Below are 16,977 nucleotides of genomic sequence, written 5' to 3'. Positions count from 1 at the left end.
TGAATCATAGAATTCCTACAGTGCAGAAGAAGGCCATTCAGCCCATTGAATCTGCATTGACTCAGCATCTTACCCAGGCCCTCCTGCCCTATCTCCGTTACTCTGTGCATTTACCATGGCTAATCCACCTAATGTACACATCATGGGACACGAAGGGGCAATTTATCATGGCTGATCCACCTAACCTGCATATGGACTGTGGCAGAAAACGGGAGGAAACCCACGCAGACACGGGGAGAACGTGCAAACTCCACACAGACAGTGACCCAAGGCCAGAATTGAGCCCAGGTTGCTGGCAGTGTGAGGCACCAATACTTGCCACTGTGCCCCTCTATCTATGTTCCTCACCCCCGAAATATTTTTGTGGATCTTTTCTACATTTTATCTAATGTCTTTGCATCTTTCCTAAAGTGTAGCATCCAGAACTGGATGCAGCACTACATTTCTTTTTGTGTGGTGTTCACTTGCCAGTACAGTCACAGCTGTACATCTGCAACAGTGGATTGCTCTGGGTGAGATCAAGTAGGATTTTTCCTCATGGTTTCTTTCTAACATGATGCAGGCCCAGTATGGCAGACATGTCCTTCAGGGCTTGGCCAGTTCTCTCACTTATGGTGCTACCAAGCCACTTTTGGTGATGGATAATGAAGTCGCTCAGCCAGAATACATTCTGCGGCCTTGCTACTCTCAGTGCTTTTTCCAAGTGGTGTTCCACATGGAGGAGTAGTGATTCATTGATTGAAGGAGAACTGCAAATGGTATTTAGCAGGATGTTTGACCTGATACCATGAGACTTCATGGGATCTAGACTCAACTTTGGGACTCGCAGGGTTACTCCTTCCTGACTGTAAACCTCTAGTGGGTCTGGCCTGCCTGTAGGTCAGGGCAACACAGGGATAGTGTTGGTGGTGTCTGGGACACTAGCTGAAAGGTATGGTTCATGAGTGTGAGGCTTTTGCTTTACTAGTCTGTGGGACAGCTCTGTTAATCATCATAGAAACCCTACAGTGCAGAAGGAGGCCATTCGGCCCATCGAGTCTGCACCGACCACAATCCCTCCCAGGCCCTACCCCCACATATTTACCCGCTAATCCTTCTAACTTACGCATCTCAGGACTCTAAGGGGCAATTTTTAACCTGGCCAATCAACCTAACCCGCACATCTTTGGTACAAGTTTCTAGCTGTTAACAAGGAGGTGATTGCAGGTTGCATCTTCTGTCATTTCCTGTGCCAGGTGGTCCATCCAGCATTTTTGACTTCTCTGAAGTGGTTTGACAGAACTGAGAGACTTGTTTGGCCATTTCAGAGAGTAGTTAAAAATCAGCTGTGGGCCTGCAATCACACGTGAAGTTCGCCCAAGTAAAGACGGCAGGTTTCCTTCCCTAAAGATAATTGGTGAACCAGATGGGTTTTAAAAAAAATAATCCGGTAACTTTGTGACCATCATTACAAAGACTAACCTTTTTATTCCAGGTTTGTTATTAATTGAAGTTTAGTTCCACCAGCTGCTGTGGTGGGATTTGAACTCCTGTCTCTGGAGCGTTAGCACAGTAAGAAGTCTCACAACACCAGGTTAAAGTCCAACAGGAGCGTTAGTCCAGACCTCTGGATTACTAATCCAGTGACATTAACATTGTGCTACTGTTTCCCTAAATATAATTTGAGCATACAATGATGGTATCCTGTATTATTTCTGGCACATACCCGAAAAGTATAAGAAGTCATTGTTCATTTTGCGGTCTGCTTTTCCAGACATTTTGTACATGAAAGTCAAGCTTAGGCCATTGAAAATACAAAACGTGTCTATGAGGGGTGGCATAGTGGTTAGCACTACTGCCTCACAACACCAGGGATCCGGGTTCAATTCCAGCCTCGGATGACTGTCTGTGTGGAGTTTGCACGTTCTTCCCGTGTCTGCATGGGTTTCCTCCGGTGCTCCGGTTTCCTCCCACAGTCCAAAGATGTGCGGGTTAGGTTGATTGGTTATGATAAATTGACCCTAGTGTCGGGATTAGCAGGGTAAATGTGTGAGGTTACGGAAATAGGGCCTGGGTGGGATTGTGGTTGGTGCAGACTCAATGGGCCGAATAGCCGCCTCCTGTACGGTAGGGATTCTATGAAAGTTGAAATTGAATCCCTGTTGGTAAGAAACCTAAATTACAATATGCATGATCCCATTGCAGAGTTTAATTAAAACTTGAAGATTACTTTTTATTGCTTAAAAAGAAAGTATTTTTGTGCAGTATTGTCAGATTTACCCAACAAAGCAAGAAATCTGTCTCAGGCAGTTTATATGAAAATCTGATGGGCTTTGCTCTGCTTAATTCCATAGCAAGAAGGATCCCTCTGTGCTCAGCATTGCCTCAACAATTTGTTGCAGGGAGAATACTTTAGCCCTATAGACCTCTCTACAATTGCACAGCAGTTGGATGACGAGGAGCGAGAAAGAATGGCAGAGGGAGGAACTACCACAGAGGAATATAGAATATTTTTACAGGTAAAAACTGCAATTTAACGCAATATCAATTTCAGTGATGCTGCTGTCTACAGACCAAACACCATGACTCAGTGGTAGCACTCTCCCCTCTAGTCAGAACGTCCTGCATTCCCGTCCTGCTCTGGAGACCTGAGCACATAATGTAAGCTGACACTTCACTGCAGTACTGAGGGGGTGCTGCAACGTTGGAGGTGGCAGGTTGAAGGAAAGTTATTAAACAAATACCTCGTCGGCCCTCTAGTTAATTCACATAGATGTAAAAAGCACCTTGATGTTAACCTGTTTATCAGTAAAATGCCATCCCAGTTTCGGTGCTTTTAATTGCCCTTTGAAATTATGCAGCCCTTCAGATGCTTTGTCTGTGTACCATGAACATTATCCCATCATCTTTAATTTTTTTCTCTCAATGTAGCAACCTTCGGGAAACATGGATGATAGTGGATTCTTTTCAATTCAAGTAAGTGTCTGAATTTAAGCCTATAAATCCATTGTATCTAGCAATAAACTTTTTATTTTTTCTTGCCCTCTCCCCTCCTTCGAAAGTGATATGAACCGATTATTTTTTCTTTACCCTTGGAGTTGTTAAATAAGACAATCAAGTCATAGTAGACATAGCAGGCGACATTTAATTGGATAGTTTGATTTGTTCTTTTCCCATTGCTCATCTACACTGTCATCCTTTGCTTTTTACTTCTCATTTTAATTTCTAATCTGGCTTTCTCAGTCATTTTCTCCATGTTGTTTGTAAGTCAGTTCTGCAACTATTTCATCTACATACCATCAGCATACACTGTTTTTAGTATAGGAAAATGTGCACGATTGGAATTTTCAGGATATTTGAATTCCTGCCCCTAGTTATCAGTGCCAAAGTACCTCTACCATTAACACAGCTGATGGCTAATCTAAAGGAGGATAACCATCAGAGAATTGAAGGGGGTGGGGGAGGGGTAATACTACAGCTGAAATTGGATGTGATTGCGAATGATGGTAGGCATGAAGAGGCTACCAGTAATTTTCAAGGTTGCCTCGACGCCACAACAACTCTCAAATTAACAATGTTAGCTTCTGAGGAAATCAAGAGAATGCACTTGTCCTGTGGGGAGGCAATATTTGAAGGTAGTGATTAAATAAATAGCAGTTTTGGCATTTTCAGTTATGTGCCTGATTGCCCCATTGATAATTGCAAAAGCATTGCTCTCAAATGTACTTTAATGTACATGCATATTTTTGGGAGTGAGAAATGGACATTAGCCAAACTTGGCCATAACCAAGTATGATCAGAAAAATGCACTCCATCTCCTTAGCTATTATGCATTAACATTTTATATAATTTGTCAATTAAAATAACTTAAGATGGAGGCAGAAGCTAAATAAATTTTAGTTCATTTTTGTGTTTATTCTCTTTGCCAGATGAATCGCCAGATTAGATTGTTAATGAAGGAGCTGAATGTTTGAATAGTACAATATATTGGCAATATAGCACCATCATCATCGTGCAGTGATAGAGCAAATGCTTGTTCTTCCCCATCTCATTTCACTGAATTTCCTGTTATAGACATATTGCTTTAGAATAGTGCCAAAAGATGGGAAAATCAGCTGGAAAATCATTCCTGAATTGGTTAGTTGCCAGCTCTCAGTGTCAGTTGATAACCTGTGCAAAATTCTGAAAACTAATTGCAAAAGCTACCCTCACCCTTTCTGATCAGTTTCTTTTGTCATTGCAAATTTACTAACATGGACAACTCAGTACAAGATAGAAAGCTCTGAACAATCCCTCTATTGCCAAAGCATGTTGAATGGGCGGGGAACTACAATTGATGGAGGAATGGGAAATTTGGGGAATTCCTGTCCGGATTTCCTAAAGCAATCAAATAATACTCCAGAAGGCATCCAATCTTTAGAATAATTTCCCCCTCCCCAGCTCCCTCCTCCTCTTTGTGGATTAAGTTGGATCTTGCCATGTTAATATTCTTTGATCAATAAGACATGAAAAAAATTGATAGAGAAGAGGACTCAATTTAAGATCACCCTAAATATAGTAAAATAATTCCGTAAGTTAGATACATAAGCCATTTACCTCGGGTGAGGGAATCCAGAACAAGGAGTTACACCATTTTGGAGTGAAATCACAAAGTACTTTTTCACACACAGGCTAAAGGCAATCTAGAATTCTTTCCTCCTCCCCACCACACCCACCAATGGTGTGAATGTTGGATCAACAGAAATGATCAAGCCACCGATTCACAGTAAGGGTGTCAAGGAATGTCAGATCAACCATAATCTGATTGAATAGCAGACGGGCTTCAGGGACTGAATGGCCCACTTTTATTCTGATTTTGTTATTGCAAGCTTGCAAAAGGGAATTTTGCCGAGTATTGTAAACATGATGTGAAAATTACATGACACTTTGTGGGACCGTTAACAAACGTTTTGTGCGAACATTGAGTTTTTAAAAATGCAATTCCCTGTTCGTTACACTGTATACAATAGAGTAGTTGCACAAGATAATATAAAGAACTACAGCCCAAGTAGAAACAATCCATTGCACCCTGGTTATTTCCATTGGGAAAATAACTGCAAATACTCAACTCCTAAAAAGAAGCCTCACAACACCAGGTTAAAGTCCAGCAGGTTTATTTGGTATCTCAAACTTTCGGAGCGCTGCTCCTTCATCAGGTGAGTGATGATCACCTGATGAAGGAGCAGCGCTCCGAAAGCTCGTGATTCCAAATAAATCTGTCGGACTTTAACCTGGTGTTGTGACACTTCTTACTGTGCCCACCCCAGTCCAACGCCGGCACCGCCACATCACGAACTCCTAATTGGTTGAGGGAAGGAAGAAGTAATACATTGCAAGAAAATGAAAGTAATAGCCCCTTGATGAAGCATGTCTTACAGTTAGTGCACAGACTTTTGCATGTGTTAAAACCAGATGTTGCTTTTCAAATTACGTATTTTAAGTGGGTTCTACTGTATTGTTGTAAAATCCAAAGAGCTTTCAAAGCAATTTTATTTCTACAGGTGATTAGTACTGCCTTGAGTGTTTGGTGTTTAGAGATTACCCTCTTCAACAGCCCAGAATATCAGCGATTAAGGATTGATCCAGTGTAAGACGCATTATATATAAATACAGTGTGTTCTCAGTATTTTAAGATTAATTTTTTTTATTGTGGATCTCAGTTTTAATTTTCAGATTTTGGATTTAGTTTATCAATCTATGCTCAGTCACAAATATGTGATAGCCATTTTATTTGGAAGTTGGCATTTTGGAAATAAAATTGATTATTTTTCAACAAATTCCTTGCAAAATGGTTTAAGGTCTATCTCTACATGTTTGTTGTTTCCACAGAATTGAAAGGGCTTTTATATGCAACTACAAAGAACATTGGTTTACAGTGCGAAAATTAGGAAATCAGGTAGTTCACTCTTTAACATTAAAGAGCTGCAATGGAATTCTGAACCTCATCTCCACAAAAGACTTGCAGCATTCCATTTGCAAAATCTTTCCCCCATTTCCCACAGTCGTTTCACCTCTCTATTCAACCTTAAAAATTACCCTGCTGCACTCCACCGATTCAGTTTGTTAGATTTGCTGTACGGCTCCTTAGTTGCATTTTTTTTTTCTGTTTCAGCGTTTCTCATTTTTTAAAAATAGCTTCACCTGGAGAGAAAAAGAAAGTCCACAACAGATTTGGTTTGCTTTTCAAGAACTCATTTTAAAACTATTGCTACACAATTGGTTGCATTATTTTTACGGTTCAGTCGCTGGTGCCTTTTCCGACTGGGATCGGGATTCTTCTTTTCCCACAGCAACAAAATGGCCCTAACCAAAGTCACAAATCATGTTGTCTGACAGTGACCATTGTGCATTATCCCTGGTCGACCTCTCGGCAGCCTTTTGGTACTGTTGACTGCATCATCATCATCCCTCTGTCCAGCTCAATGGGACTGCTGTTACTTGCTCCCATTCATACCTGTGTTATTGTAGCCAGAGCATTCCCAGCAATAGCTTCTCCTCCAGCCTTTGCATCAGGACCTCTTGGTCCGAACTTGGCCACTTCCTCTCCCTCGTCTGCGTACTGTCTCTTGGTGACGTCATCTTCTGACATGGGATTAACTTCCATGTATGTGTTGATGACACCCAGCTGTAACTTTCCAGTGCCTGTTTCAGCTCCTCCACTGCCTCAGTGAAATCAGACATCTAGGCTTGAATGAGCTGAGGCTCCCTACAGCTAAACACTGGGGTGACTAAAGCCATTGTTTTCCTCCCAGACCATTGTTTAATGTTGAACTAAACTGTTTCCAATGTCAGCAGCTTAACTGATCAAGCAGAACCTCCAGCCCTATACTCCCCTGGTTAGCTGCAGCTGATCCGAACATTTCCTCCTCAATCCTGTCAGAGTCAAAGAGCCATAGAATTTTACAGCACAGAAAGATGCCCTTCGGTCCATCATGTCTGTGCTGGCCTTTGAGCACCAATCTACTCTAAACCCATTTACCAGACTTGGTCCATAGCCTTGTATGCTATGGTATTTCAAGCACTCATCTGAATGCTTCTTAAATGTTGTGAGGGTTTCTGCCTCTATCACTCTTGGAGGCAGTGAGTTCCAGATTCCCACGACCCTCTGGGTGAAAAAGCTTTTCCTCAAATCCCTCTAAATCTTCTGCCCCTTACTTAGATCTGTGCCCCCTAGTTATTGACCCCTCTGCTAAGGGAAAAGGTTTCTTCCTATCTACTCTTTTTATGTTCCTTAATTGTGTACACCTCAATCTGGTCCCCCCGCCTTCTTTCTAAGGAAAACTATTGCAGCCTAACCAGCCTCTCTGAACAGCTGAAACATTCCAGCCCAGGCAACATCCTGGTGAATCTCCTCTGCAACCCTTCCCAGTGCAATCACATCCTGATTGACCAGAACTGCACACAGTGCTCTAGCTGTGGCCTAAACAGCATTTTATACAGCTCCATCATAACAACCCTGCTCTTATATTCTACACCTTGGCCAATAGAGGTAAGTATCCCATATACCTTGTTAATCACCTAAGCTACCTATCCTGCTGCCTTCAGGGACCCCAAGGTTCCTCTGGCCCTCTGTACTTCCGCATGTCCTACCATGCGTTGTGTATTCCCTTGCCTTGTTAAGTCCTCCCAAAATGCATCACCTCACCCTTTTCAGGGTTAAATTTAATTTGCTACTCTTCTGCCCATCTGACCAGCCTGTCTATATTGTCCTCTCTTTTTACCACACCTGCAAACACCGATCATAACCACCCCCCCATTCACGTTTAAGTTGACATTCTGTACCAAGTTTCACTTACCCAATTATCCATGTTGCTGCTGACCTGTGTTGACTGTCTCAAATTCACAATTCTCATCCTCCTGTTTAAGCTCCTTCATGGCCTTCCATCACCACGTTTCTGCAGCCATACACCATCAACTCTCTCCATGCTTAATACCCGTTCTCTCTCTTCCTTTCTCCCCCCCCAGAATTAACAACTAAGCCTTCAGCTGCTGAGATGTTGTCATCTGCCCTTCCTAAACGTTTCCATTTCATTTTCCATTGACCGCTCCTTTGGTCGATCCTTCTTTGGCCCAGCATCACTGTGAAGCAGCATGGGATGTTTTTCTGTGTTAAAGGTGCTTCATAAATACGAGTCATTAAATGTAAGAGAGCCTAACTTTACACTGTGATTATAGTTCCATGATGTTTGCAGGGCTACATTTATGAATTGGAAAAATTGACGTTTTGCGCAAAAAAACACGACCTATTAAAATATCTGGATAAAGTTAAATTTCCTGCCTCCACAACCTCAGCTGGTAGATTTAATGCGTTTTGGACCCTTGCGCCATTCAGATTAGGAAGATTTCCGGTTCGGTCCCCGCTGCTGAGTTAACAACCTCGGCCTTGATCGCTGTGGTGTCGTGGTTTCCTTTAACTTTCCTAAACCTGGAAATGATAACAACAGGCTGTTTAACCAGAGCTTGTCCACTAGGTGACACTCTTCCTCATATTTTCTGACAGGAGATAATGAATAAGCAAAGAAGTTCGGATGTACTTGAAAAACAAGTGAATGCGAATGTTGTCACAAAATGGCTACAGCACAGAATGAATCTTTCCAATGCACATTTCATAGATGGAATGCATAACTTGTGCTTTCTTTTTTCTGTCCAGTGGTTTAACCTGAATTCTTTATTGACGGGTCCAGAGTTGATCTCCGACACTTACCTCGCCCTCTTCTTGGCTCAGTTACAGCAAGAAGGTATCCCTTGATTAATATCCTAACAACTTAGTTCATTATTAATGAAAAATAAAATCCTAACTAATTAGGTAAGATAAATGGGGAAAGTTCTCTGATGATTCTAAGGTGCAGTTTTATAGACAATAAAGCCTCCAGGTGTTCTTTCAGAGTTGATGGAGATTATTGGTAGCTCACAGGTCTTACATTGGAAATGAGGACTGAAAGATTTGCATTTCGGGACACACACAGCACCAAATAGATGTTTTGATTCTTAAGAGTACGATATCTTAAGCTGGAGGGAAAGAGTGTTCTTCAAGTTGCATTATAGAAGTCACCTACTCTAAACGTAAAACCTTCTGTGATACCTTCACGATCAAATGGCCTGCGAACACTTTGCCATTTAGCATTGCATGTAAGAGACTGGCCACTTTAAGCAAGCTACTGTACAGTGATTTGTGGCTGTGCAGCCATAACCCAGCAAGGAGTTAACTCTTTTGGAAGTGAGGTGGGAAAGAAATTGGCCATAAAAATAAACAGGCAGGAACGTGCATCAGTAGCAGAGTACATTGTAATTGTAATCTGAATCAGAGCTTTTGAAGGTGGAGATCCCAGTTTGCTGGCTCGAGTTATATCATTTTTTTAAAAAAGAACCAACTTCTCGGGATCAAACATAATTCTACAGTCTCATTACAAAGTAAATTAGAATATCAATGAATAAAATCCATTCTTTTTTACTTTTGCTCTAGCTCTTTGGCTATGAATTCAGTGATCATTGCGATTATAAAATTCCTACAGTGTGGAAGAGGCCATTCAGCCCATCACGTCGGCACCGATTCTCTGATAGAACATCTTCCCCAGGCCGCCTCCTCCTCCACCCTATTTCCCATGGTTAATCCATTTAACCTACACATCTTGACACTAAGGGGCAATTTAGAATGGCCAATCTCCACCTAACCTGCCCAGCTTTGGAGATGAAGGATTTTTATGCCAACATATAGAAAACTTTCCATTTTAGGTACTCTGTCAGTATCAAGCAATTCCAGAACAGTTATTTGGGTATGTGACAAAGGTCCTTCTACTATGTCCCAGTAAAATATTCCAGTCTTGACCTTAGAATAGTGCATCTAAAAGTTAAAGTTTATTTATTAGTCACAAGCTTACATTAACATTGCAATAAAGTTACTGCGATATTCACCTAGTCGCCACACTGTGGTGCCTGTTCTGGTCAATGCATCTAACAGGCACATCTGTCAGACTGTGGGAGAAAACCGGAGGACCCGGAGGAAACCCATGCAGACATGGGGAGAACGCGCAAACTCCACACAGACAATGACCCAAGCAGGGAATCGAACCTGGGTCCCTGGCGCTGTGAGGCAGCAGTGCCACCGTGCTGCCCATAATGACATTTTTCATTTTCTTTTGCTTATTTATTATAATTTACAGAGCAGGCAGGATCATGGAAAATACTATTACAATTAATCTCGATCTCAAATTTCCTAAAGTCAGCGAGTGTTTGGCAGAGGCACATGCAGCATTTGTTCTGTGTCAGCAACATTCCACAAACTAGTAAATTGAATTATCAGTTAATCATTGCTAGTGGTGTTGGTTGAGGAAGGAATGTTGGTCAGATAACGTGGCAAGTGCCTATGAGAATCTCTACAGTGCAGAAGGTCGTCATTCGGCCCATCAAGTCTGCACCGACCACAATCCCGCCCATGCCCTATTCCCACAATGCCACATATTTACCTGGCTAATCCCACTAACACGAGGGTCAATTTAGCATGGCCAATCAACCTAACCCGCACATCTTTGGACTGTGGGAGGAAACCGGAGCACCCGGAGGAAACCCACGCAGACACGGGGAGAATGTACAAACTCCACACAGACAGCGACCTGAGGCCAGAATTCTTCCTCAAAAGTGCAGAAATGTCACCCTGAGCAGGAAAATCTCAGTTTACTGTCCCACCCATGGATTGGCACCTCCCCCAGTGCAACACTTCCATGTCACGGCATTGCTGCGAGCTTCTGATCTCCGAGCCTCATGTGGGTTCAAACCCACAACCTTATGATCAAGAGTAGATAATGGTGAGCCGAGGTGGCATCTGCTTTGTTTATTGCAAATTTCTAACATACAGAGATAGATTATTTGTACTCTGTGGACTCTGATTTTTAATGTTAGAGTTCCTGTATTGAAGTGTCAGGATAGAGGGGGGAAGGTTAGGGATGGTGGGCAATTGGATTTTTAATGCATGGGGCTTGGATTTTGTAGACAGTTTTTCTACAAATGCGCACATGTTTTAGCAGAAATAATATGGTTGTTTAGGACATTGTATTTAATCATGATTCTGGTTGATCAAATGTGGCCCATTTAGTCATTGTACTGTAAGCATCCAGCCCACTGGCCCAAAAGGGAGGAGGTCCTTGATCTTAACCAGTTAGGTCTTTTAGGTGGCTCAATGTCACAGTTGGTAATGTAGCGTCACAGTTGATTTTACCTGGTTGTTTATTTGAGGAGAGGCTTGTGTTTAAGTCAGAATAATCTCATTTAAGGTAGGTAACCAAGGGTTTGTGGTAAAAAGTATATCTTGTTTAATTTCATCAAATGAAAGAATAGTATAGCACAGGAGGAGGTCATGTACTGATCGGGTCTGAGCCGGCTCTTTTGACGAGCAAGCCAGTTAGTTCCACTCCCATGTTCTTTCCTCAGATCCATGCAATTTCCATTTGAAGACCACTGTTGAACCTGTATCCACCAACCTACCAGGCAGTGTATTCCAAATCCTGATCACTTGTGTTAAAAATAAGTTGTTTTGCTCGTACCATCACTAGTTCGAAGCTTAAATCTTTGTCCTCTCATAATTGACCCTTTGGCCATTGGAAACAGTTTCTCTTTATTTATTCTTTCCAAGCTCTTCACGGTTTTGATCAACACTACCAGGTCTACTCTTGGCCTTTTCTGCTCCAAGGAGAACGACCCCGGCTTCTCCAATCTTTCCACGCAATTAATCTATCATCTCCAGAACCAATCTAGCAAATGTGTCTGTACTCTCTCCAAATCTTCCTTGTCTTCTCTGAAGCTTGATGTCCAGGCAGCATGGTAGCACAATGGCTAGCACTGCTGCTTCACAGCACCAGGGACCTGGGTTCGATTCCCGGCTTGGGTCACTGTCTGTGTGGAGTTTGCATGTTCTCCCTGTGTCTGCATGGGTTTCCTCCCACAGTCTGAAAGACGTGAAGGTTAGGTGCATTGACCCGAACAGGCACCAGACTGGCGACTAGGGGAATTTCACAGTAACTTCATTGCAGTGTTAATGTAAGCCTTACTTGTGACTAATAAATAAACTTTACCTTAGAATTACACACTGCTCCAACTGAGACCAAACTAGTGCTTTTATCTTGGTTTAACTTAACTTCCTGGCTTTTGTACTCTATGCCTCTATTTATCAAGCCCAGGTTGGTTGATTAATTGCATAATTTCTCCAGGTTATTCGATATTTGTAGTGAGAGGAGAACTGCCAGAATGCGAAGCTGATGAGTTACTAAAAAGGATGAAAGTGGTGCAACGAGAGAGGCCAAAGCTAATTGGCGAGGAGGCAAATCAGCGAACAGAATTTGGTCAGAGGTACTGAGGACTAAAATTGCTCAAAATCTTTTTTTTTCCTTTCTGTTGTAAAACAACCTACACCTGGTGCCTATCATTTCTTGGCCTGTTTTGCTATGTAAAATTCTGACTCCTGAGGGGCATCACGCCCAAGTACTACAGGACCCATTTCCCCAGATAAGCTCAGAAATGTTCCAGGGAACAAAATGTGGTTTTAAATGCCTTATAGCAGCTAAGTACAAAAATAGACTAAATGAGGGAGAAAAAATGTCCTCGATCAGATTAACAGTATTTGGAATGTAATACCCAAGTAAGAACAACTTGGGTTCTCTCCTTTAATGTATTTTGACACATTCTGTCCTTTAATGTATTTTTAAAATTGTGTTTTATAGGGTACAGAACAATGACTGGGAACAAGCAATCGATATGTCCAAATCAATTACAAATGCTCTGGATGAAGATGATGAAAATCTGCAGCGGGCGTTGACGTTAAGCCGCCAGCACATGGAGACAGAAGATGAAGAAGCGGATCTGCGAAGAGCGATTCACCTCAGCATGCAAGGTGAGGCTTGGTGCTCTGCTGAGAAAGTAGCTGCTCTGTTAAAAGAACTGCCCTTAAAATGACAAACACTGAACCTTTGTCCGAGTACAAGTTAATCTGGAGCTTAGATTTCAGATCCTTATTTTCAGAGTAAGATCCTACAGATTTTAGCCTGTGCAGTGTTAGCTATTTTTGCTGCTGTTGTTATTATTGAAATTATAATAGGGAACATTTAGAATCTGATTCACCACTGTTTAACCAAAAGTACTTAACGATAACTTAATCGTACTAAAAATAACTTATTCATCTTGCAATAAGAAAACTTTAAACCAACATTATTCGGTTTAAAAAGTATGGTAGCTTTTTGTGATGCTTTGAGAAAATACATTGCCTGTAATGATGAGTATGTGTATTATATTAAAGCAAAATACTGCGGAAGCTGGAAAGCTGAAATAAAAACAGGAAATACTCAGCAGGTCAGGCAGCATCTTTGGAGAGAGAAAAAGATTAAATGTTTCGGGTGGATAACCTTTCCTCACTTTATACTTTGTTTCAACTTGGATGTAAAGCTGAAATCTCAGTCGGAGCAATGTGATGCATGTCTGCTCTGCTCATGAAACCACTGCACTTATCTGTTGGAGTTGGTCCATGAATTGAGCAGGAAAATTGCCATGCCATCCCCTAGATTCCTTCCTGCTCTCGTAATGGTTTCCCTGCAACTTAACTGGACTGTTTCCTTTGTCAAATTAAGTATTCCAGTACTGGCGACCTTGCGATTGGAGCTGATAGATAAGACACAGATTTCTCTTGCGGTACTGTTGAATCAGGCTTTACAATAACTTAATCTGTCTGCCATTCAACATATCTGGATTGTTGTCAGCATTCTTGTTCATACACTGTTTTTCACATGCACACTGTACATTTGTGCCTGTTTCAGATCTTGCCCACCTCAATACCAACTCAAGTAATTTTTAATTGTACAAATATACTGCCAATCCAACAAGGAGAACCTGTCGCATTAATATGAAATGATAGCTGTAGAATTATTGTCCATTGGGAGGAATGTGTGCCTCTAAAAGCACTCGTTCATATTGGGAATAGCATTCAGCTTGGCATTGAAGTTATTAAAAGCTGGGACCAGGGTAAGGCACAGTTATGTCAGTGTGCCTCAGTTTGGAGCAATTAATATTGCAAACTGGGAAAAGATTTACAAATATGTAGAATGCATTAGACTATAAAATTGCCCCTTAGTGTCAGAGGGATGAGCAGGGTAAATGCTTGGGGTTATGGTGTTAGGGTCTGGGTGGGATTGTTGGTGCAGGCCCGATGGGCTGAATGGCCTCCTTCTGTACTGTCGGGATTCTATGATTCTGATTCTAGTTTTTAAAAATGCAAATTGCTGCAGATGCTGGTATCTGAAACCAAAAGAGAAAATGCTGGAAAATCTCAGCAGGTCTGGCAGCATCTGTAAGGAGAGAAAAGAGCTGATGTTTCGAGTCCAGACGACCTTTTATCAGCTTTGACAAAGGGTCATCTGGACTCGAAACGTCAGCTCTTTTCTCTCCTTACAGATGCTGCCAGACCTGCTGAGATTTTCCAGCATTTTCTCTTTTGGTTGTATGATTCTACGTCAATTTGTAAAGGAAGGCACAAATGGTGGACACCCTATCTACAGTGGCTTCATTGCACAAGCCCATGAAACTTAATATATTGCACAAAGAAATGAGGCAATGAAAGATTTGCATCTCAGATTCCTGCATGGTTAATTCCCGATCTCAACGCTTCCCAATAATGGGGAAGCGGAGGCCAATCACTTTACCAGAGGTACACAGAGAAACTCATCACTGCAGGCCACTGTCATATAGCTGGCAATAGTTGGCAACAGTAGTAGCACTAATGAGGTAGCTTTATTTTCCAGGGAAGGTACACATGGGTGATTGTGGAGAGCAATTGGGGGTTGGGGGACACTTAGCAACACAACAGGAAACATTTTGCTGCTATTTTGTCAATTCTCAGCCTGCAGAGTTAGTTTCTACATTTTGTAGATGTCTCCCTCAGCTCAGTAGTAGCACTGTCACTTCCGACGCAGAAAGTTGCAAATCAAGAGACGAGTTGGGGAGTTCACCCAGCGTTTTGGCCAAAATTTATCCCTCTACCATCACCTGAAACAGGTGCTCTGGTCATTTGTTTTATTGTCTTTTTGTGGGAGGTGGTTATATGCAAAATTGGCTTTGTGTTTTCTACATTATCGTAGTGACGACACTTTAAAAGTACATCATTGTTTGTAAAGTGCTTTAGGACGTCCTGAGATCATGAGAACTGCTTTAAATACAGGTGTCCTTTTCTCTTTTTTGTTTTAGCTGTGATATACTCAGTTCACAGCAGCCAAAGAATGTAGAGGGAAAACTGTGACAATGCATTAATGTTTTGCTGTATTTTTCCATCTGCTTCAGTTCCTCTTCAACATCTCGTATTGATCTAAATGATTTGATGCCCTTTCTGTGAAAAGCAAGCTAAATAGTAAATTGCTACAGTTCTGTTTTATTTCATTTTCAGTTAGAATACATTTTATATTGCTATATTTCTACAGTTACTATGTGTTATTTGGACTAGCAGTAGATTAAAATAGTTTTTATCCTTTGACACAGAAATGTACAAAAGAAGGTGATAGTCATCACATCCCCTGCATGGCTGGAATGAGAGCAAAGCTGTACTGTATACCGTATGTACATACAGTCTCGAAAGGGAGAGAGATTTCATTACTGTTCTGTTCTATAACTGATTCAGAAATAAAACATGAAAACTATGTTTTTATGTTTATCTTTGTTTGTAGTTTTAGAAAATCTTAGTTAACTGCAGATATTTATAGTTTCTTTAAAAAGTAGAATAAAGTAGTTTTGATCTAATCACACTGTTGAAGTGTAATTATGACCACGTAAAAGGTTTTTCCAGATTAATGCAATGAAATCAATCCAGTAAGAGAAATCAATGAGGTATATCGCACAATGGTTCTATGAGGAATCATCTATATAATTGTCAAATCGGATTTGACATTTAGTTGAGTGCTGAAACGTAACATAGTGAAATTTTTCTTTTGACATAACCCTGCCTCCATAATTGGACTGCCAGAAGTTTAAAAATCAGGAATTCCAGTAAATTTGTTAGTTGGGCAATAGAATTATACAATTGTGCAAAACAGAGGATGCTATTTGCCTGTCGTATCTGCCCTGGCTTTCTTAAACAGGCATCCACTTAGTCCCCTTTCTCCCATATCCTTTTAAATTAGCTTTTTTCACATTTAACCATTTCCCTTTTTAAAGATTACCTCTTTTCCAGCATTCTTTCTGTTAAGGCTTTGCATGGTAAAGCAGCTTTCAATATTAAGTTGAAGCCTCTAGCTTTTTCCTCTATCTTTTTGTTGGTGTTCTTTCTTTCCCTTTCTTCAGTTATTTTCCCTTATCAAAACCCCTCAAATGTGAACGCATGTATCAGATTTCCAATTTGCCTCATCTGTTCTAGTGATAAAGGCCCTAATTTCTCTCATCTTTCCTTATAACTAAAGTAAGTTAATTATAAAATTAACCTCTATTCTGCAATGTTTTCAGAATTTCACTCCATAAATTTGACAGGAATGCATTGTCTTCTAAACCACTGATTAAAAATTAGCCTTTTAACTTAAATGTGCAACTGTCTGGACCCATTCAATATTCAAAGTATGGAGTACTGGAGCTGTAGCATATGATGTTATAAAGTGTTAGGATATGTTCAGAAGTCCTTACTAACTGATGGCAGCCATGCAGAGCTAAGCAGAAAATGGGTGCTTTCCTACAACCAGGCAAACTCTGACCCCAGCCCACTATTAAATACCTTGTAACAACCAACAGCATGGAAGAACATAAACTTTAAAGGAAAAATAGTGCATTCCACTGTATATTCAGTGCATGGGACCTGCTTTATGTCTGAAAACTTTCAAGTGCTTGCCGTACCCATTACTCCCGTATGTGGCAATGTGATGGGCCTTTTCAATGCTATCAGTCCCAGATTTTATGGTACACAGTAGATGTTATTAAATAGTTGGAGCATATCATGCAGTGATTGTC

At 41.2% G+C, this 16,977-nt stretch overlaps 1 protein-coding gene across 4 annotated transcripts in view; it reads left to right on the top strand.

Annotated features, from left to right (window-relative positions):
- Nucleotides 1-16,977, top strand: part of atxn3 (ataxin 3) — a 38,679-nt gene that overhangs the window by 5,227 nt on the left and 16,475 nt on the right. For 2 of the 4 annotated variants that reach the window (XM_078234261.1, XM_078234262.1), the window contains exons 2-7: nucleotides 2,334-2,498; nucleotides 2,911-2,955; nucleotides 5,848-5,914; nucleotides 8,669-8,756; nucleotides 12,219-12,357; nucleotides 12,729-12,898. In XM_078234261.1, the coding sequence (XP_078090387.1) occupies nucleotides 2,431-2,498; nucleotides 2,911-2,955; nucleotides 5,848-5,914; nucleotides 8,669-8,756; nucleotides 12,219-12,357; nucleotides 12,729-12,898 (577 nt within the window). In that variant the 5' untranslated portion in view covers nucleotides 2,334-2,430. Of the gene's footprint in view, nucleotides 1-2,333; nucleotides 2,499-2,910; nucleotides 2,956-5,519; nucleotides 5,606-5,847; nucleotides 5,915-8,668; nucleotides 8,757-12,218; nucleotides 12,358-12,728; nucleotides 12,899-16,977 lie in introns of all 4 variants that reach the window. The other 2 variants (XM_078234259.1, XM_078234260.1) reach the window with 2 other exon arrangements.

The sequence above is a fragment of the Mustelus asterias genome, chromosome 18 (assembly GCF_964213995.1).
Source record: "Mustelus asterias chromosome 18, sMusAst1.hap1.1, whole genome shotgun sequence".
Taxonomy (NCBI): Eukaryota; Metazoa; Chordata; class Chondrichthyes; order Carcharhiniformes; family Triakidae; genus Mustelus; species Mustelus asterias.
The sequence above is the reverse complement of the archived record's forward strand: the minus strand, read 5'-3'. Positions and strand labels throughout refer to the sequence as shown.